Here is a 23,423-nt window from a genome sequence, read left to right as displayed (position 1 = left end):
CACGACTCCAAATGAATGATAATGTTTCTCTGTGTCTGTGGAATGTGTAAATAGGCAAGTGTTTGCAAACATGTTCTGCATATCAATCTAATATATGTCAGTGCTGTGTTTACAGCTTGTTACGCTGCCCCCATATGGCCAAAGAATCAAACAGGAGTGCAAATTAAAAGGGTTACTTTCAGAACATGTTCTCACTTACCTCTAGTGTTATCTGGCTGTGCAGAGTTTGATTATACCTGGGTCTGAAATAAGGTTATAAATGGGATTATTTTTGTGTTGCTCCCAGAATTTAAAATTACATTTCACAAATTCATCTTTTTCCATAAAGAGTGTCCAGCTGGATAATTCAGATCATTTTTGTAGAAACTGGTTCCAATGAAAATTGTTCAGATCTTATCCAGAGTAAAATTTTTCTCTGCTCCTTGTTTACTTTGACCAGACATGGTCAAATTAAACAGAATTGAATCAGTAAATAAATAAATATAGTAAATCTCATTTACTATATCAGTAAATGAGACAGTATGTAATTTTTCTGATCCTTGTTATGGTTAATTCCCCCCACAGTCCAGGATTCAAACCAGCAAACACAGCAGTCTTCTTTCAGCTGTCCATCACCACTTTCACTCTCTGACCTCTTTCACCAAAACATGAGGATGCTTAGTTTCAAGTACATAGTGTAGGTCGTGGCCTAGATTCAGACTGAATATCTTGTGTGTGGATTTTGCCTGAGCTCTCTGAGACAGCAGGGACCTCAACATGTGCTTTCTACCAGTTAAACCACGTGAGTGATTGCAGATTCATTACCACTGTGAAACAATACTTCAGAGCTCATAGTAGGGACTCTAACAGCTTGACAGATTCTCTTCCAGTGGTTTTAATAGACTGAGACAAAGGCTGCTGTACTGTAATCACTGCCATTGAAATGTTATCCAATTATTCTTTTTTTGTCTTGTTTGACTTGATTATCCTTCAGCGACCTATAGGGTTTTTAAGCATTGAGATCTCATCAGTGAACATCAGGGAAATCAAGCTTCCTCTTCTCCCCGGAGAGGCTAGACTAACAGAAGAGCTGAGCCGAGCTGAACAGAGCACCGCGGGCCTCGTGACTGGCTCTGCCTCCCGACCGCCTTTCTGTCATGTCGCAGCCGTCAGCGGCAGCTGGCTTTAAAATGCATTCTGGATTTGGTTTATGAATTCCCAGCCTGCCGAGCAGATGCCAGACTTTTGCGTGTCCCTTGGGCTCCTGTCTGTTAGCACCACATCTCTGCTGTGTGTTTTCCAAGCTCCGGCACAAAGTCAATTACAGACTGGATTCTGGATCAACAGGACGCTTGATGCAACATAAACACTTGTGTAAAGGAGAAATTTTCGTCAGCCGAGAGCAAAAAGAAAAGAAAGGGCTATGATGGCAGAGTACTGATACTTTCTGTGATACTTCTTCAATAAGTCAGATTCTCTGAACATTTATATCCAAGTTGATGCAAATTGAAATTAGCAAATAAACATGCAGTCCAAGTCTCAAAATCTTAAAATCATCAAAATGTTTTTTCGTGTCAGTGACAGTGTTGTTACTTAGGAATGGGTAGAACAAATGGGCCTCCACCAGCCAAGGTCACAGCATTCAGGTTGTATAGAACAGACAATGGATAGAAGGTTCCTACCTGAAAATACCACCCGTATTAGTATTCTTCTGGCAGGCCTTTTCTTCCAGTCTAAATGCTACAAGAAAATACTTTTCACCTCAACCTTTAGCTGTTCGCTGCCCTGATGGATCCTTTCTACAATGTCCTGAATTCTAACATCATTACAAAGAAATAATTTTGATAATGAATAGACATATAGGTAGTTAAATCAACAGTCACAGTCAAATATGTGAATATGATCTTAGATCCATGTTAGCTACATGCTTGGATATACAGGAAAACCAGAGAAATAAGAAGGGTCCAACGTCACATCTGGGGGACGCCATGTCAGCAAGATAACGGGAAGAGAGCCACTGATTATTTTCATTATTGGTGAATCATCTCATTATTTTTGCAATGAATCGTTTGGAAAATAAGAGTCCAACATGACATCTGCAAATCAATCAATCAATCAAAACCAGTCTGCAATACTCACATTCGAGAAGCTGGAAGCTGTGAATGTTTTTGCCATTTTTGCTTGAAAAATTAACTTACACGGTTAATCAGTTATCAAAATTGTTTCAGATTCATTTTTGCCAGTAAACTAACTAATCATTGCAGCTCTAGCCGAGAGCTCAACACATAAAACAGCCAGCAGTGTATTACCACATCTCACAAAGCGTTATCCTTGGCTTCCGCTCCGTGTTATGGCACTGGCAACTGAATTTCTAGCCCTGTCATTGGGTTTTCATTTGAAAGGAACCTTGGATGTTGTGGTTAACCTCTCTACCACTGTTAGCTTTGGCTCTTTATCAGACCAAATATTTTCAAATGTAAGTGCCCATCTTTTGTCCTGTCCAACGGTCACTTTGTCCATGCAGACAATAAACTCATGGAACTTTGGATGTCGAAAATTCCTGCTACGGCTTTGAAACTCCGTTCTCCTGCCTGGATTTGTCATTCTTGGTTGACACTGCAGCACTCTGTCAGCTGTAAAACAGAATCTAAGACACATCAGTCAGGTGTGTGATGTGTCAAACAACTGATAAGGTCACAGTCTGTAGAAAACTTCAGTCATGGCATTTTGTCAGCTTCAGATGAATTCAAGCTAAGAAACATTGCTACAGATCCAGGTGAGATACAATTCTTGCAACATAAAAATAAAGAAATCCAGATTTTTCCGGCAACTTGTGCTTAACGGAGACGGAGGCAGGTGGCGACCGAGAAATTTCCGGTCCCTTACTATCACATGTGTTTTTATGATATATCATCACACCTACAGCAAAGATAATATACAGTATGGCCTGGGTATGCTTTTTTGCACACATCCATAACAGTGAATACCCTTGCCTTAAACACACACACACACTCATGCATAGACAAGCTCTTGTACACACAGACCTGTGGCCTGGCATTAGTCACAGCTCTGTTCCCTGTCTCCTCCCTCTTTGATTGAGATGGCTTCGGATAGACAGGCCAGACTCTGAACCATCCCAGAGTCTAGGGAGGCTGAACAATGATGACAGATGAATACCTGCAAGCGACAATCAAGTGCTCTTTCATCATCACAAATTCAATTTGGGAGATGGACGTTTGCCCCCCTGACGCACATGTTTCCCCAGCATTAAATTCAAGCTTCAATCTGTCATGTCGAGGCTGCAAATGTGATGCTAATGTGAGAGCACGAGTTGTAGGATTTGTTCAGTGGAGACTTGACGTCACTTCTTGGCAGCCTGCTCCTGTGTTAATATTTGTGATCAGTCAATTAGTGGATGTGACAGAGGAAAGGATTAGCAACAGGTGCTGGTGCTGATATGCAAAGGCAGAGTGCTTTCAAAGGGAAGGAGATCCTTGTTAGTTTTCTCTTGCATTCATCTCGCGCTCACACATCTTGTTTTTGTCTGTATTTTCTTTCTCCCTCATGCCCTTTTTCTTTCCGACCTATTTCCTTCCATTCTCTCCCTAATTCTGCCTTTGGTTTCCCTGTTCATTTCCTTTCTCTTCCTTTCGTCTCCAGGGAGTGGTGGCTGCAGAGAAAACCAGAGGGGGACAGCTCCTCGAGGAGCCAAAGATGTTGCCTTTCCGAGCGAACACCTTCAGCCTCCAGGTGTCTATCCAGGATGTTCCCCAGTTCCTGTGGAGCATCAAACCCTTTACCACATGTCAGGTAACCACGGCAATAACTGACTAAACATGAATAAATCATAACACAGCTTGGATACAAAAGTGCTAATTTGCAATATCCTGTTTTTGCTGCTAAGAACTGATTACTGTGGTGTTTGTGTGGTGTTCGCTTATCAATCAAACAGTGTGAGGAGAGCTGTGATGTGTGTGTGCTTGTTTTTTATTAATGACTTTGTGTTTTGTGTGATGTGTTTTTACTAATGTTAATCTCCCACATTCCACTAACACTAATAACCCCCTTTTAGAGGATTTTATAGTTGTAATATTTATTTACTTTAATAAATCCTTAACTAATATTTACTTTGAAATTAATTTAGCTCTCATGCCGACTCAAGGCAAGCAATCATGCCAAAATAACACATTACAATGACAATGAATAGCAGCAATGTTTATCCATTCATTACTGATACAGGTGTCTCACAAACTTCTCTTGCATTCACAAAATAACTTTATTATTTAAAGTTAAAGTTTTAGTTTTCAGACAACTATTTTAATGAGTCATTAACATCTATCAGGTACACTACGATGCTCCATGACACTGAAAAAAACATCACAACTCATACTCATTTTTAATTTCCTCCAGATCACACACAGGACAAGTTCAACTTTCCTCTTCCAAAGCAGTGTACCATCCCTTTTCACAATGAAGAGGCAGTGTATCAGCTCTTAGGGCACAAATAAGAACCTTTTTCTTTAATGACAAGACAATTTTTAGTAAAATAATCACATTTGTTTTATTAAATTAATAAACCCGGAGAAAACTCACGCAGAGGGAACATGCAAACTCACAGATGAGCCCAGACAAGGGTTCGAACCTGGAACCCTCTTGCTGAGGCGACAGCGCTAACCACTGCACCACCATGCCGCCCAGAAGATACCACTTTAAAGAATTAAAATAAAAATAGTTAAAAATAACAACTATCTTCCTCATTAAAAATGAAAGATTCCCATATTTCACCTTGTCCTTAATTCCGATCATACAGTGGAGTGGAAGACACAAATATGACATAAATAATCATCCGTAGTGTAAGTGTGATTGTTTACTGAAGGCTCACCTGTAAATTTTGTGTCCTTTTTTAAAGTTGAATTTTCTCCTACACATCACAATGACATTTGTTGACAAGTTAAACTACAACATGCATTTTACATTACACTGTAAGAATGGTGGGCTGAGATATAATGTGTGGCTGTTCCTCCCCTTTTTCCTTTTTAATTACACAATAAGAACAAGGATGTTTAGTCCAGTCCGGTCATTGTTCCCAGTCTTCAGTTTAGTTCTGCAGGACTGGGCTCTGTGTTTACGGAAATACTTACAGTCTAATTTAATTCTCTTTTTGCCTAAAATGCCCAGTTGATGCTCCCTTGTTCCCCATAGTCATGTTTTATTCCACTGTACTCAGATTACCAACGACTGATACAGCAGCAGGTTGTAAGGAGGCAGACTTGTGATTGCAGGGGCCAAATGTGATGAACCTTTGTATTAGACTGATAAAAATATATGTGTGGGATGATCACAAGTGCAACTAGACTATAAGGGAGAAGACACATACTGTAAGTTCTGTTTCTTGAGTACGACAAAGAAGAAACTGATGTGAGCCTGTTCTGGTTTTACACAGCTATCAGGTCCAACTTAGCGTCTGTGATACTTCTGTCTTTTCTGTTTAGCTCGTTCTGAACTGCGTCTAAGCTAGTCAGATGCAAAGTGACACAGCATCAGTTCTGTGTGGTTTAGCAAACAACCTTCATGGGGAGTTAGGCTGTGATGTGTCAGACCCATTGTTGTCGCATATGCTCCTACAAAGAAGACAAGTCAGAAGGCATATCAAAATCATTTCTTCTGAGCTTATAACATTTGTTTGTTTGGTTTGCTTTATGTTCCTGTTTGTCTGCACCATTTCGTGCTTTAAAGCTGTTCTTTTAGCGTGAATCCTGCTGTCACCCACATTTCTCATATGAAGGACGTGACTTGAGATTATTAGCTTTGTGTTCGTTTTGCTCGCAGGTGCATTAAGATGCAAACAGCATTAAATGGAATGCACCTCAGCAGTCAGTGAATGCTGCTGTGTGTCTGTTGTTGCTTAGTAGTGTGTTGGTGCTTAAAGATCAGAATGCTGGGTGAAAGCTCTGTGTTTCAAAGACACCCACCCTCCCCACAGCCTTATTTATGAGGGTCTTGGGACGGCAGACAGGCAGGCACCGCAAACCAGCTCTGGTGGAGCAGGTGTAGAATAATAGCCAAGCGTTGTGCCATACATCAAGTCAGCTTTTAGTGCTAAAGAGCATCCAAGCTTTCTTACGTCCATCACCCCCCCCCCCCCCCCCCCCCCCCCCCCCCCCTCCTCTGCTGCTGCTCCCTGACTCCATTATCTGCTGCTCCGAGATTCACTGGGCAGCCAGCAACAAGGGTTAAGTCTTCAGTAGCCACGACGGCTGCCGCTCGCCGCATTTAATGCCATGGTCTTTCCTAGGAATCGTTTACAGGTCACTTTTAATATGCAGATAAGGCAGAGACCGAGTCTAGCAAAGGTCAAGGACGTTTCCCCACAGATGTGCCCGTTCTCTAGAAATTAATTATACATCAAAGGAAATCTTTTCTCTGTTCCCCGTATTCCCACATAAATTGCTTACAGTACTTAGCCCCGCAAGCTGCTTCTGCAATCAGAGTTACTGCACGAGGGATTCAGGCTATGTTTGTAAATGATATCAGTACTTCTTCTTTCTCTCTTTAACAATAGTTACTTTTATGCATAAATATATCAAGCCATGGAATCACTGAGACTTCAAAGCCAGCTCTTACCTTTTATCTCGCTGTGTGTAAGTGGCTGTGCATGTGACAGTGTGGCCACATGTGGAAGAGGGAGCTGAATCATCTCATTTCGAGATGAGCCTATGTTAACATTGCTGTGTACAGTGTTGTGTCTCTGATGTCCCTCTTCTTCTTCTTCTGCCACCTCAGGAATTCTCCTTCCCCCAAGTGTGGTGCAGCAACCAGCAGCCCCTGCACTGTGCCTTCTCTCTGGAGAGATACAGCCCTGCCACCGCCCAGCTCTCCTGCAAAATCAGCGTGCGCCAGGTCAAAGGCCACGAGCAGATTCTGCAGGTCTACACGGCTGTGGCCGAGGTGAGGCTCTGTAGCTGTGGGAGTTTTGGGGGGAGGGGGGGCAGTGGGCTTCACTTTCTCCCTCAACCTTTATGTAACCTTCCTGGAGTGTGTCCACTGACAGCAGTGTATTAATAGCGCAAGGAGGACACACTTACTTACTTACTTTCTTTACAAATTTAAGGTAAACACAAACAGCAGAGATCTGACTGTTCATTACATTTACTGCATGTGTTTTTTTTTAAACCTTTATTCGTCCAGGGATTCACATGTTCCAGCAAATAGCCTCCTTCACGACAACAGTCCTCTGTCAGCCACTGAGCTACTGAACTACACTGGAGCAGCTAGGAGTTAGAAATCCTCAGTGGAGAGCACCTTGACAGTAGTTGTTAAGGCAGAGGACGGTAAAACTCCTTGATTTGCCCAAACTGCTTTTTCATAACCAGTCACAAACGTGCTTATCCAACCACAGGACCACCAACACTAGTTAAAAGGATGGTGTTACAATTGTTTTAATCCTGCCTTCATGATTAGTTAGTGTTTGACAGATAGGAAGAAGAAATGTTCAAAGGAGCTGTGAGTAGGATTCAGATAATCAGCATCACATTGTTTTTGACACTTGCAGTAAAAAGACTTGACCATTATAAGAATGAGAGTCAATGATAGATAGATAGATAGATAGATAGCACCAACACAGCAGTTTTAGAGTTGCTTTATGAAAACATGGGATGGGTCATTGGTCAAGTTTTCATCCAAATGTGCTTCAAATTTTAAGCTTTTAAGCTAGAAAACCTGGAAAAGAAAATGTGAACTAATCAGCGTTAACAACCACTACTGTAATGAGAATATTAGGAGGTGACTACACTGTTGGTGGAGCTAATTCTCCAGTCAGGTGCCATTAGACTACTGCAGAGTCAATCAAACAAAATCAATGTAGAAAACATGATGGAAATGTGATTGTTTCATGTATTCCTCTTAGAGACATTACAGTCTCCTCATGGCTTCACACATATTTTTTTTTTTTGTTATTTCAGGATTTTTTTTCAGAAGTATCAGTGATGCACAGATTTTGTGATGCACGAACTGAAAATTTGAGTAAAAACTGTAAAAGAAATGCACATATTGTTTATCCTGCTTGGGACTGTCGCTTTTTCAAACAAGTCAAGTTTGAATGAATTTAAACCAAAATGAAGTTTGTTTGAATTCCTCTGAATACATCCCATATGTCTTAAAGCACGTTGTAGTATTAATGTTATTCAGTTCATTCCAGTGTCTCTACTGTGTCACTTCCTGTAAGTGACAAGCAGCTGTTACTGTGAGGCAGTTATTCTTTTACAGCGTCAGCTTCTTTCCATGGTGTTAAATCCAAAATGCTTCCTCACATTTCCTCTGATATGGTTTGAATTTGATTTCACTATTTCCAAACACAGTCCATCTGTGTTTCTGTTGGCCGATCAAGCAAAACTGAACAAAAGTGAACTGCAAGTCCAGAGCCAGCTGGAGATGGTGCTGAAAAGGGAAGCTGGATGAAAAGTTTGCAGGACAAAGGTGGAAGTGTGACCATATTCAGGGTTGGGAGAAGACAGGCTCTGTCTGGAAATATGTCTGCTGAAGCTGAAGCTGCCGCAGCTGAATGTTCCTCAGCTGTATATGGTGGAGTATAATAAGAATCTGCTGAGACATAACAGGAAGAGGGCGCTGTTTCTCTACTGGCAGATAATGGAACGTTCCTGCCAACATAAGGACATGAAACAGTGTAGCTTACGAGAAATGTGGTCTGAAGGTGACTTGAAATGACTCTAAATCTTCCACGTGTAAAGTTTGCAGCTGGTTCAGTCAGCTTCAAGTGTTTCTGGTAACAGTAACAGTAACAGACTCATAATGAATGCACTTATTTACTGACCACAATATGATGATTTGTACTCCTTTTCCCCAAAATACAGCTGGATTCACAGCTTCTGTTGTAATCCTGACATTTGAGTGTGTTAGAAGGTACATACATTGGTCTGCTCATGTCAGTATGTTGGCTGTCTCAAGGTTGGTGTTTTGCTCTCAAAGGAAGTATCTGTGTGAGAAGATATGACAGAAATTCAGACCAACAAATAAGATGGGGGTGTGTTCACCAAAGCTAGCAACTGCATGGGCAGTGTTTCTAATGCTGGAATCCATTGTAACTGATCTCAGACTTGGGTTACCTAAAGGAGCAAACTCCAGTCGTTTAAAGCCATGTTTTAAGTCTGCAGGGTTGGGGATTTGATTGTCAAAAGGTAGCTATCAAGAAGACAGAGGCTACCAGATGTCTCTACCACTGTCTTATTTGTTTACAGACTATGTACCTGTGTTTTAAAATGTTAAACATATCTGTCTGAATTGTCCTGACCCAGTGAACCCCACCCATCTGGCTCTCCACGCTGGTTAAAACAAGCGCAAAGTGACATTTGTACTTCCTGTCTGACCCCGGTCTGATTATAGTCTTATTCTGTCCTATTCCCCCAGACTGAAAAGGAGTCAGTTCCATTTTTTATGCAGACAGACTGCACCATCACGTCCCAGACGGGGCCCAAGGCCTTCAAAATCCCCCTGTCCATCCGCCAGAGGATCTGTGCCACCTTTGACACTGCCAACGCCAAGGGCAAGGACTGGCAACTCTTAGCCCAGAAACTCCACTTAGATCGGTGAGTGTATGATGTGCATCCTGTTTGAGAGTGGGTACTGTCTGTGTACACTCATCTCTCGGAAATAGTCCCACTGTGAACACACACTGATGAAAATGCTAACAATCCTGTGAGTGTTGTTCACCGCCTGAATGTGGCTTTATATGCAGCTCGCTGCCAGGTTTGGCAGGTTTGACTCCCTTTGGTCTCTCTCGGCAGAAAGAGACTGGTTACGTCACCGTGGAGCACAAAACTGGTCGACACTGATAGAAATGTTACTCTTACTTATCATTTGATTGTCCTTTTTTACCTAATAAAAATATGCATTTACAGTGAGACACCATACTGATATTGACTCAGTCCAGTTGTTGTCTTCGCTTGGTCTTGGCGTGTGGCAGCTACAATCTCCTGTTAAGTGCATGATTCATGAGACACTGGTATCTAAGAGTCCTTTGGGATTCCAAATTATCCAGATAAGCTTTCCTCTGTACTTTGAACAGCTTTGAACTGAGCCTGATGTGACCAATGGCTGCAGCCTTTTATGTTGCTTGTTGTTATTTCTCCTATTTCTGTAAAGCACCAAGGACCAGTGAAACACTGCCTCCAACTGGACTCATCGCTGCATGATACAGGAAGGAACTGTACTGTATTGGCATGGCAACAAGCTCCCTTTTCTTTACCTTGACAGCACCTGAGAATTCAATTCCAAACAAACTGTGTTTGCCAGCAATTATACATCAGTCCTGATGCTAATATATGGTTCTTTATATTTTTATAGACTTGAAAGGTCATACTTTTTTTTTTTTTTGCTTTACCTGCATATAAAACCACGTTTGTTTACGGCACCAGGATAATCCAAATTGTGTTAAATTTATTTAGTTACAAATATAATAAGTAGATTTTCTAACAGTCAACAAAAGAGGACCCAAGGACCCATATGGGTTTTGTTCATATTAATTTAATACTGACATGTGCTTCGATTGTTGTGGAACATGAATAAGCATTTTTAATACAGGGCATTCTGTGATGGTGTAAATTCTACTTATAGATAAGTATAGTAAAATGTTTTCCAGTGTGCACAGGACAATGGAACCAGTGTGTGAAAAATAAGAGGTATTGGACCCTTGTTTGACATCTGAAAAACACATGGTGGATTTCTCAGTCAGTGAATATTTGGTATTTATCCATACTGAGCAGTTTATTTGCATCTAATTGTCTAAATGTTTAATCATTTGAAGCTTTCCAAGGTAACAAAGCAATAATTGTATTGTAATTAAACCATTTACAGCAATTAAATGTACTTTGTGATATTTAAGACGACAGTGTAATTTCTAGGGCACTTTAAACTCCAGCAAGAGGAAGTGCTGCCAGCTTGTTAGTGGGACATATGGATACATTCTTATTTAACAGTATAAGATATTGTATATTGTAGAACAGGATTGTCTGTGTTTGGCTAATCCAGCAAATTCAATGATTAAAAATCAAAGAACAACATCACGCTGATGTAAAAATGAAGATTGTAAGGCTCCTGCTCACTGATTTATGGTATCACCAATGATGCTGAGTAAAATCATATCATATCAGATATTAAAGGAAGAGCTACCACAGAGTAAATGGTGAGTTTAGTCCAGTCCTCGTTTCCTGTTGTCACTCTCCTGCCACTATCTAATAAAGGTAAATAAATAATTAAACACACATTAATCTCACACTGTCCAGTCTCTGATGGTAGATAGATTTATAGATAGGGGTTACACCCTGCATATAGCACCAGACACTCAGAGGTGCGGGCGTGAAGTGACTCATATTCACACTTATGGGCAACTTAGAGTCACCAGTTAAGCTAACCTGCATGTTTTTGAACTGTGTGATGAAACAGGAATAAAACTATGCAGTCACAGGAGAGGCCTGATAGACGGCATCTTATGCCTCTGTGCCACATTCCTCTGTTTTGTGTTTTCCAAAAACTATTAAAAACACATCAGTTAGCCACACCATTGCAGTGGGTGGCATGCTCCTTTATCACAGGGAACACACACACACACACTGTAGTTTTTGAGTTTTTTTTTTTTTTTTGACTCAATCTCACAGACAGTATCCTGCTGCCACAAACACTCACAATAACACCAAATGTATATTAATTCACCAAATGTATACATGATAAATACATACATAACCAAGAAGGACACAGTCCACATCTGAAGCCTGTATTAAACGGTTTTTATGTGATTTCTGTCCCTGAGAGTGACCTCTCCCTGCGTTGTTCATTAATCCAGCTTTGTGTGCTCCCCTACAGGAACCTGGGTTATTTTGCAAAGCAGCAGAGTCCGTCTGCAGTCATACTGAGCCTGTGGGAGGCTCGCCACCAGGACACTGCTGACCTTGACTCTCTAGCCAGCGCCCTGGAGGAGATTGGCAAGATCCACTCCAAAAGCTCCCCCAAGGACCAGGATGAGCCGGAGTCCGACTTCAATCACATACAAGCGGGCAGTCTGTGCGGAACGGGCAAACTAACAAGTGAGAAGACAGAGGACTCCGCTCCTGAATTTACAGGCTGAGAGAAAAGAAACAGTGAGTGAAAACTGACAAACATATATCTATGTACGCGCACAGCCAGTGATGGACAACACACTGCGGCTGTCCGCTGGAAGGTCATGAGGTTGTCGGTGAGTAGACGGTGCGAGCAGCCAACATGTCGACCAATCGCAACAGGTCGAGGTGAGCCGATGCCTGCTGTGGATCTACCCCTCTCTTTTAAAAATCTGTCTGAGGACAGACTGTAAATCTTTTTCTGCCTTTCCACTCGATTTTTAAGTTTTAATTTTTACTTTTGTTCTTTATTTTAAGTTAGAGCTTTCCCCCCGTATGTTCATTTTCAGCCCAAGAGGGTGGAGGGGGTATTTCCTGAACTTTTCTTATTTTCTGAATCTGTGTGAGAGGAAATTGGGAGCTCCTGTTCCCCTGAGACTGTCCCTGCCGTCTCCCCTCCTTTCCCAGCAGTCCACACAGCAGCTGGGCATATTTGCATAGATGTTCTTATATGCAAATAAGGTGATACAACTGTGGCATCATTTCAGAGTCACCTGTGTTTAGTTTCTTTTTTTTTCCTCCCAAACCATATCCCTGTCTCAAAGAATGAATGAGGAGTTACAGGCTACTTTTCAACGTCTAATATTGTATTTTTAAAAGGAAGCTGCTGATTGCTTAAACGTTGTGATTGTTCCCTTTTAACGGCAAGTATCTCAAGACTTGTCCATTTTCATATCTTACAAAAACCCAGAAGATTTATTCTATAAGAAAGTGGACACTTCTGATAGACAACCAGTGTCACATGATTATTTATACAAAAAAAGCTTAAAATAGCTCCTTCAGTCTAAGCTTGAAGGACAGCAGAGTCAGATGAGAGTGTGTAGGGAAAAAAAACAGTTGTGGTGAATGTGGCAGAGTCCGATTTCTAACTGTGGCATTACACTTCATTTCAGTTTCCTCCGTAATGGTAGCTGTGGAAGTTTCCAGAGAGGGGAAGCTGTAAAACATCATTTCCTGGCACTGCAGGGAGCGTATTGCCACGTCTTATCAACCAGTTCCCACCGTGAACACTTATATCAGGCCCTGACACACACCCCCCAAAAAAACACACACACACACACACGGACACTCCCATTAGCATGTCATGGCTACAGATGTCAGTATTGTGGGAGTATTGTAAAACAAACCAATCGAAAATGAATACTGATGGTGTCAGTGTCAGAAGTGCAACCCACAGTCATATTATTACAATATTCTGTGTCAACCACTGAGGTATGGTAAATGAAAGCCGGGTAAGCCTACAGTACTCTGTCACCTTATGAGTTGCATTATTTTAGAACAAGTAGCAAACCAAACTCATCACACATCTGCACCTCTGTCTTAAGTGTTTGCTACCTGGAGCTTAGCCCCACCCAGCCCCACCTTAGCACTCTGATGCTACTCCATGATGTGGTTAAATAGCAAACTCTACACAAACATTAGGGATGATTTATCATGTCTGTCTGTTTCCCTGATTTCCACAGACTGCACAGGTCAGGTCATTGTCTCAACCTGCCATAGAGAGTAGTGTAGAAGAGCAGTTCTGTTCCAGAAAGAAGAAAATGTCATTCATTGGCATCTTTAACTACATTAATAATTGAAACTTCAGCCTTGGAACAGATTCTTACTCAGCAGTCTGTTTTTTTTTTCTGTGCTTACAAAATAATTATCATTTAACTTTGTTAAAATCACAGTGGTTTCAGTGTCTAATAGCAACTGTAGTGGATGCTGATTTGAAAGTAAACAAATCAGGAACACACACTGGAAGACAGAAATGCTGAATCAGAGAGTGCACTGAGCTACTGAAGCTAGCGGAGCAGAGGCTAGCCCGGACATGCCTCGGCTCTCTTTAAGCTAGCACAGTAGACGAAATGTACGTCCAGAGCAGCACTATGGAGGCACACAGAGGGCAGAATTATTACATTTCATCACACATAAAAAATAAAATATTCAGTTTTTCCTCAGTTTTGTGTAGGGAACAGTACTTTAGCTTGTGACCAAGTTGTGATAGGTTAATGTATGGAGTGCTGAGGTGTTGCCAGATTGGTTTGTTTTCCACCCAGCTGGAATACTTTTTCTTTAATTAAAAGAGTTTTTAAAAAATCACAATTTCAGCTACACAGATATGATACACGTTTCATTTTTATATATTATATATTTCTAGATTCAGTGTGATTCCAAGAAATGTGATATTATTATTATGTGATATTCATTGTGACTAAATAGCCATAAATCCACTTAGAAATCATAGAAATAGGACGCTCCTTGTCAGTCCAGAACGTGCCTGAGAATGATCACATTCTTAAGTTTTTTTCAGTCTCAATATAATCCAGTGATAGCTGCCTGTACACCCGTGGCTAAATTGCAAGCAGGAACTGTTAATAGCTAATATTTAATTTTCCAAAATCTCAACAAATATAGGCTAAAAAAAAAAAAAAAAGCGGGAGTCAAGTTGTATCCCACAATGTAATTCACTGAATTCATGGTAACATTATACTTCCCATTTCTTGTAAATATAAATAAATCAGGCTCTGCTCACAGATGGGATTACGTATACTGTAGGTCTTTGTTGATTTATCTTAAAGGCAAATAAAGTAAATTTCACTAAGGGTATATTTTAATGTAACCCCCCCCCAAATTTCAGCTACGTTGACGTCTGACAAGATATGTCATCTGTGTGAGTTACTGTTTTAGTTGCAAACATCATGCCATACCACTCCCCTTGTTATTCATTACTACAATGACTCTTACAGGTTTCTTTATTGATCATAAATCTTCAAGTTGAGGCTGTTTATGGTAAACTTCAGTGAACTCACTGGTTTTAGTGCAGAAACATGATTGGAATCTCGATTCAGATCACGGTACTACTACTGGGACAAGTATGAGTAATATGGTAAAAATGAACTCAGTGGCTTGACGATGCATTCTTACCTGCACACACTGCCTGACTTGTTACAGTGCTCAGTTGAGCAACTCTTTTTGAATTTCTACTGTATTATCTTGTCAGCTAGAAGGAAATTTGGGGATTTTTTTTTTTTTTTTTGGCACACTGCTGGGTACTGTAACAAAACCAGACCTCCAGTCATGACTGACTTCCATAATTGATTTACATGATTAACCTGAACAAAGACAGGCTTCATCCTTACTGTCAGCTAAATAAACTCAAGCCGCAATTCTCGTTTCTCGGCTACAAATCCAATTCTTCAACATTTCCATTCTCATAAATTCTGTTGGCTATTTTTAATTGATAAGAGAGTTAACCCTGTGAGCCCGTACGTATCATATATGATACCCACATTTCTGGGACTCATTGCATCACCATCAAGCATAAACTTTGCATTTAACCCTTTTAGATGAACTCTTATGCTCGTATACTGACTCCTGGTAGACACTCCTCACTTTTCTAAATGTTTTGACATGTGTGATACAAACAAAAAATATACTTAGAATTTTTTTTTTTTAATTTTTTTTTTTTACATTTTGTCAAAGGGACAAATAAAGAGTTCATATTTGAAAAATTAGAATTTTCTGACCATTCTTTCATAGTTCAGGTCTCACAGGGTTAAATGTATTTTGAATATGTCCCTCAGTGGTTTATTAGGAATGATACAGTGATTTTGAAGACATCACTGAATATTTCTGAACTGATATATGTGAATGGTTTCCTCCTGCCATGATGAAGAACTATTTTCATTTCTCTCCATCATCTCTATGCATTTCTAATTGAATTATATTTATCTTTTTATGTAATTTAAGCTGGTTATAGAAGGTTGTTGAAAGATAATCTTTTATTTTTTTTTTCCAATATGTTTGTTTCTTTAATTGTGACTAACTGGATTCTCCTTTTCACTCCTGCAAGTAAAGAGCGTCAAAAATGGAAACGTGTGCTTTTGTAATGCTTAGCGGTGGCTGATGTTGCATCGAGAATATCCTGTCTGTGCGGTACACCCCATCATCATCACCTCAGCATTCACCTTCCTCTTACTCACATCTGGATGTGTTTCAGCTGTGTCTACTGTATCTCATAAACGTGTTGAAATTCTGTTTTTGAGCTCCACACACACGCACACACACACACACACAAACACACACACACACAGACAAACGTATTCTCACTATGTATAATGCTTTGGTGTAAGACTATTCGTTTCATGAGATAAAAAGTTCACTGTTGCGTCCATGATATCCTGTCACCTGAGTTGGTCGGTCCCATGCTCTTTTTTGCTTCACGCATGGCCTTTGGCTTCATATCACTATTCTTGTGCCTTGTTTAACTACTGTAAATGGTGAATGTTGTAAAGTACAGATGGGGATGAAAAAAAGAACAATTAATCATACTGACATACATTTAAAGGTATTAGTTGAAAAGTATTTAAGATTATAATATTGAATAGGCTGCAGAGCTTTTCTAGTGCTGAACATCTATGTTTGGTAACGCCAGGGCAGCTTTGTGGTATACTGTATCTATAATTATGGACATTTTGGATGTTTTCTGTACAGTAGAATTTGCAAATGTATATGCAGCCTTTTGGAAATAAATGTACAGTTAAAAGATCTCAACTTGTCTATATGCTAGTTATTTTGCATTATGCAGTTTAACTATCCCTAAAATAATTTACTATCATCTAATCCACATAGAGTAGATTATTACTGTATGTGACTGTGAGTTTTGGCCCATTTCTCATTGGGCAGAAGAAAAACCAGAAAAACCAGGTATTGGTAGTGTCTTCTTCGTATGATGCAGTGCAGCAGGACTAGGCACACAGGTTTTGCTTCATTTTTGCCTCTTGTACCACAGTTAATAGATACAATCATACATTTTGATACTTAGTTCCAAGAGGCATCCAGTGTCCTGTCTTTCTGCTGTTTATTTCAAGATAATTGTATTAAAAGATAAAACTGATGCCGCTGTGACAACTTTCCAGAGTCAAATCTGTCTGTCTGTGAGCACTGAAAACCACTGTGCTCTGTTTTGGCATCTAATAAACCTTTAAACACATAAAGACGTTCCCCTGATTGGACTTCCCAAATCGTATTTCATTCATACATGTTCCCACGCCACCCTCAGGGCTTTATTTTTTTTTTCTTGCTCCAAATGTGCATAAGTTGGGGACATTACACATGCACAAATTTATTTGTGAGAACATATTACTCATTTCTGAGCATGAATTTGTTTTGTTTGCTCCGTGGCATCAGCCAGGGTCTGTGAAACAGGTACAGATGACTAAGCAGCAGAAACAATCAAGATTACACAACCCCAGATTCAAACACACAGCACAAGGTTGCAACACTGATCAGGAAAGTCCCTGCATTTTGGCAGAGACACCAGGCCCTTCATTGTTCAGATGAATCAGCCCAGATTTTATAGAAATGATCTGTTTTTGAATGTAATGTACACATAACTCCTGTAGGTACTCTGCAGGTACATGCACTCTAATGGCACTAAATGAAACAGCACTCTCTGCCAGCCTTTAACACTTGGTACTTTTAAATTAAAATTAATTAATTAAATTTATTCCTTAATTATCCCTCAAACTGGGGAAATGGTGGATCGGTGCCTTGCTCAGGGGCAACGCAGCCATGGTTGCAGAGGTAGACGGGTCTCCTTCACCACCACCCATATCCGTTGTGCTTGGTCAAGGGGTCGAACCGGCAACCCTCTGATCTCAGGTCCAAAGTCCAAAGCCGCACTCTTTACTTGCGCCACAGCATTAGTACACTTAAATAAAATATTCTCCCTCGCAGCATAAGTGAGAATACAGGACAATCTTTTATTGTTTTATGACATTACATATCTGCTTGGGAGGCCCCATGATGAGGGACACTGGGACCAGCTCCAGGTCCAAATTATAACCCAACATTTTTTCTATTTTTTCTATTTTTTCTATTTCAGATAGCACACTGGACCAGTACCTTTGCAGCGTGCATCCAGATCTCGTCACATCATGGATTGTGTCAGATAGCTCCTTTTCATGAAGTCTCTGTACAGTAACAGGTGGTGCAAAATACATTACCTCATAGAATAGACTGACATAAACATCTGCCAACAGGAGGTCTTTCAGGGGTGTTAATTAATGCTGTGCTGTGCCATGTGTAATGTGTAATGCTTTGTCTGTAAATAAGAAGACCTGCCCGGGGATACTATGGTTCTAAAACCTTTATTCACGTGTCTTTACCATATCATCAGAAAAGTCCTTCAGTCTACCAATGCCACTGTCTACCCCACTGAACGGGACTGTTCACGATATGGGTGAAAACAAATGCCAGTTCGGACCTTCCCTCAAGTCAGTGCACTGATCATCAGCCCTTACCTCTGTCACAGCTTGACCTAATAGTTTTAAATAAGTCCCTCAGCAGATACTATGAAAGGGAAGCTTCAATACTCAGCCAGATAGAGTTTGGAATATTTACACCCCGGCCACAAATGTATCTCATGATTACACAACTCATATGGTCTAGACCTCCCACAGAACCTGGTACCTGCAATGCAGCAATGTTATGCTTTGGTCCAAATAAAGCCATTAAGTCATTCAGGTCTGACATTATTCTATTTGAGAATAAGAAATTTAAGCAAAACAAAGTTTTGTTTGTTTGGATACACAAAACCTGCCAGTGACCACTTCAAGGGAAAGGAAGGCAAAGCAGCAGGTATCAAATTAAGGCTCCCAAGTGGCATAAGTTCAGACTTTTATTTTAATTTTATATCTAGAAACCTTGCTAAATAAATCCATAATGTTAAGTAAAGCTGGTATTGACATCCCTGGATTGGAAAGAGATATCAAAACAACATCTGTATACAGGCCCATCTTACGAAGCACACAACTTACCAACCTTGTATAGAGGGCATCATCCTTATGGCCTCTGCCAACAGTTCAGTGGCAAATGAGGGGGGACGAGGGGCACCCTTGGCTTTCTTAGCTCGGCTTTCTTAGCTTGTAAAGAGAGCACCATGAGTCCCACCAGACAGGCATGATGCCCATTTGGTTAGCTCTTCAGGCTCAGTGCCCATGACCTGAAAGTAGGTCTGTTGCCACATTTCAGTGAAAACAAAGATGCAGCAGATATTTGTTTCATGCTGCCTGGTCCATCATACTCTGCCAGTCAGAGTTAGTAACTAAGTTTCACTGCATAAGAGGTGCTTTTTTTTTTCCACAGCTGAAGACACATAAAACCACAACCACCAACATATTTCAAGAGGCTGCAGTGTCTGTATGTGCCGCCGTGGCCAGTGGAAGTGTGTGATGCACAAACTCTCAACCAGCTCAGCTGGAGAAAGACTTGAGTGCAAATGACCTACGCCCCTGAAAACGCAAAAGCATGAAGAAGCCCATGGAGCCCATGGTGCCATCTTTGAATGTGGTTTCCCGTTCTGCTTAATACATTCAAGCTTTGAATAATGACATGGGCTAAGAATCTAAGTACAATGTTTAAAGAAATTGTATTTCACTCCTCAGACTAGATAATGTCAGAACCTCAGACTCCTCAGTTTAAAAAAATAATACATTGTATGCAGCAGAGATATAGAGTTTTATTTCATGTGTTCTTTTTCCTTGTCAAAACCTGGCACCTGCATTACCCACAATGCAACTCAACTGCCAGAAGCTTGGTCAGAGATTTGGATGTATTAAGCTGGTAGCAGCTAATGCAGCCTCAAGCTGCCGAAGCTAGCGGCTACAGGGATCTGGTAAGATCATTTCTATCTCCACACCCCAGTTTAATTTTCAAACTTTGGCTGTTTATCAGCCTTCACACAGGTCCCTCTGGGACACAAAAGGCTTTATACAACCTTTTTTTTCACATATGCTGTAGTATTGCACAAGACCTGTAAACACACTGAGCTGTGAATAGTTTGAGAACACCGTATTGAGCTTGGTGCTTAGAGTAAGTTAAAAAAAAAAAAAGTCAACCCTTGTTAGTTCATTTCAACAATGACTCAGACCTTTGGACTCTTTGGGGATTTCACCAAGCGCTGAAGCCTCTTCTGCTTCCTAATGTCACTAAAAAAAAAGGTTCACTGTGCTTCCTCTGAACTCTGGAGGCGAGCTCACGAATAGACTTGAATATATGAGTAATGCACCAGTAATGTGCTACAGTACAGTAAAAGCTGTATTTCTGGACTCTAAAGTTTATCCTGAGGTTTTAAAAGTAAATTCTGTAACAAGACAACTCATGTTCTGAAAGTAAAAGTTTGGATCGGTGGTTGGAGTGGATTGAGGCAACACAAACACGAAGTCATAAAAGAATTTAATGAATTGCATGCTTGAAGGAATGACATTATTTGACCTCTTACAATTAAAACAATATTGGAGTCAGGACTAACATACAGGGTAATGGCTGATTTTCTTGCACATGGCTGTAAGGTACTGCTGTAAACCAATACCTTACAGCCACTAAAACAGTTAGTCGTGACATGGCTGTAGCATTCCTCTATTCTTGTCACTTTGGTGAGAGCCAAAGTGAAACCTGAATTCCGAGAACCGAGGTCTGTTCCAAAAGTTAAAAAAAAAATAAAAAATCCTCATTTAAAATCCTAAACTCATCCTAAACTAAATGTCCAGCTTTGGAAGAGAGCCATTATCAACAGTGGTTTGTGTGGCTCCTTTCATGTGATAACAACAGTGTTTCTTCTTCTTTTTTTTTCTTCCAAACAATAATGAGAATATCATTGTTGTTTATTTAATGTAAAAAAAATTTTTTAGCAGCTTTTAACAAAGACCATTCCCCATAAGCCCAAGACATTGGCGGGTTAAATGTAAATTTGCATTTGATTATGGTAATGACCGTGACTCCTCCTTCAAAACAGTCCACCCCCATCTTTACAGCAATGACTGTTACAGCTTTGAAGGTGAATTTTTCTCTGAGCTTTGCGGTTTAAAGTGGAATGATTTCCATCCATCACAATATATAACTTCTCACACAGTCTAATCTGAAAGTACAGGCTCTAACTTGTGGCTTGTGGGTGGGTGTAATCCCATTAAACACATAAGAGAAGAATGCTACAACTACAAGAGCAAACTAATAGGACAAGCCTAGACTATCTTTTTTTTTTTTTTGTTTCATCAACTGTCCAACAACACGGTATTTTACCATGTGTTTGTTTGCAAAAACTGCAAAGACATGCAACATTACAAAGGTTAGCTTGATCACTTTAAATTGTTATAAATGGCCACCAGACTCTATACTAACATTAACACGTCTATGGTCAGTATCACCTCAAAAATTCAGAGAGCAGCCTTATGTTACTGTAAGCAGTAAATGGCCTTGAACGAGGAACCATATAAGACATTTCATCCATTCACACACCAATGGCAGTGAGCTCTATAGGCACTGGTCTGGACCAGGGGGAGCAATTTGGGGTTCAGTGTGGACACTCTCACAGCATATTGCCAGGAGAAGCCAGGGGTCGACCTTGTGATAAAATGGCCTTGATTCACTCTACCTCCTGAGCCATATCTGCCTTCCCTCTGCATCTTTGCCCAACAATACCATGCTAATGGATTAAAAAAATGTTTTTAGTTATTTATTTTTATAGCTCTATTAGGCAGACAACAAAGGTTAAAAATGAAATGTTCATCTGTGGTCAGAAAAAGCACTCTGCATTCAGTTAGTCCTTTTCATAGTGACTGACCCCTCACATGTATTCCTCTTTCCTCCGTCGTCATGCAGCTGCCATCAGTTTGCTGCTGTTCACTGCATTGCACACTAACATGTCAGGCTGCCTTAAAAAGATGGTTAAGCTCCATTGTGTATACAATGGTTTGATATCTGTCTTGACAAAAGCATAACAGACACAGCGCTCTGTTTGACTCAAGAGCAAAAGTCGTTGCTACTGTTTTTCACCCCATTTCCTGCATGTTGTTACACCATGCAGGACTGTTTTTGCTGCTTCTTGATGTACTTTTGTATGTCTTCTTACATTATGTGTCAAAGAGATCTCATCACGTGCAACAGATGAGCCGAAAGCAGTTTGGTCCATCTCAATTTGAAATTCATGCCTTATCTTGGAAAAATTGACTCAGAGGTTTTGGCCTCCTCCCTTGACTTATCATCAAAAACACAAGTTCCAGTAGAGTGCGGGGGGGGGGGGGGGGGGGGGGGGGTAAATGGCACAGAAATTCTCCCACATGCGGTGGACTCTGAATTATGAATCAAAACAGAAATGCATAGTAGAACTTAGATGTTGATGAACTGAGGTGCACAGCAGCCTGCTGCCTTTATTTCTCTCTCTGCGTTTGTAGCAGCCTGTGAAACCACCAGTCTCTAAATGAGTCTAATCTTAGAACCTATAGACCAGCCCCATCAGGTCTTCAGCTTTCACTCAAACTACCAGCTCCATGTTAGCTGAGCGCCACATTTCACAGACTGAAACCGAGGATCGAGTTTTATTTCAGAATCACCGTGTGTTGTCCAGTTTGCATCAACACATTTTCCACACATCCCAACCAAAGATGTACAGTTGAACCCACCCCTTCCTGTTAGGCTGCATATCAGTGAGCTGCAGACAACAGCTCATTAGATAATGTCAAACTAGCACATCCAGGAGAATGATGTTTGCTAAAAAAAAAAAAACTGTGATGACTGCTGACTTCATGCAGTTTGTGATGAGAGGCTTTGTACAATAGTCTGTTTTCGCCATTATCCTGCAGGGCCTAGCAGCAGAGAGGAACCACTTGGAACTGCTATTCACTTTGCACTACAGCAGCAAATGTGATGCAGTCCTCATTCAGCTTGAAAGCTCTTGTGCTTTTCTATACACAAGCTGACATACCATGTGTTTGAAACAGGAGACAAAGTTCTAATTTGCATAGTTTGCATTTGGAAATAACCATGCACAGTGCAAGATGTGCAGGATGGAAGAAAAACCTACACAGGCGAAATTGATTGAAATTATTCAAATTAGAGGCCAAAGCCAGCCGACAGATCGGAAACCATGACATTCTTGTTGTGAGGCACCCGTGCTCACCACTGAACTTCACTGCTGATCCTAATACATTGATAGGTCATAACTTGTTCACCCGCTGACTCAAACTGGGGTTTGAATGTGTGGCAGATTTTATGTCAGTTCATCCAGCAGTTGAGATGTCAAAACTATAAATGTCAACCACCTCATAATGGCACAAGAAGAAAAGTCAGGAGATCACTGACGTGACTTAACTTCTGCCACATATATATACTTATATATCCACTGTGTGTGTGTGTGTGTGTGTGTGTGCGTGTGTGTGTGTATATATATACACACACACATATATATATAATCATATCATATTATACACACAAAGTGCTTAACAAATTCAATGA

The 23,423-nt window shown here is 40.5% G+C and overlaps 1 protein-coding gene across 1 annotated transcript in view; it reads left to right on the top strand.

The window, feature by feature from the left end:
* The window catches only part of unc5db (unc-5 netrin receptor Db), a 161,228-nt gene extending 149,113 nt beyond the window's left edge, over nt 1–12,115 (top strand). The window contains exons 15-18 of the mRNA XM_041042882.1: nt 3,640–3,789; nt 6,763–6,927; nt 9,403–9,581; nt 11,854–12,115. Coding sequence (XP_040898816.1) covers nt 3,640–3,789; nt 6,763–6,927; nt 9,403–9,581; nt 11,854–12,115 — 756 coding nt within the window. The remainder of the gene's footprint in view (nt 1–3,639; nt 3,790–6,762; nt 6,928–9,402; nt 9,582–11,853) is intronic.
* Nucleotides 12,116–23,423: the final 11,308 nt, after the last annotated feature.

Source organism: Toxotes jaculatrix, chromosome 7 (assembly GCF_017976425.1).
Source record: "Toxotes jaculatrix isolate fToxJac2 chromosome 7, fToxJac2.pri, whole genome shotgun sequence".
Classification (NCBI taxonomy): domain Eukaryota; kingdom Metazoa; phylum Chordata; class Actinopteri; family Toxotidae; genus Toxotes; species Toxotes jaculatrix.
This window is presented reverse-complemented; position numbering and strand designations above follow the sequence as displayed.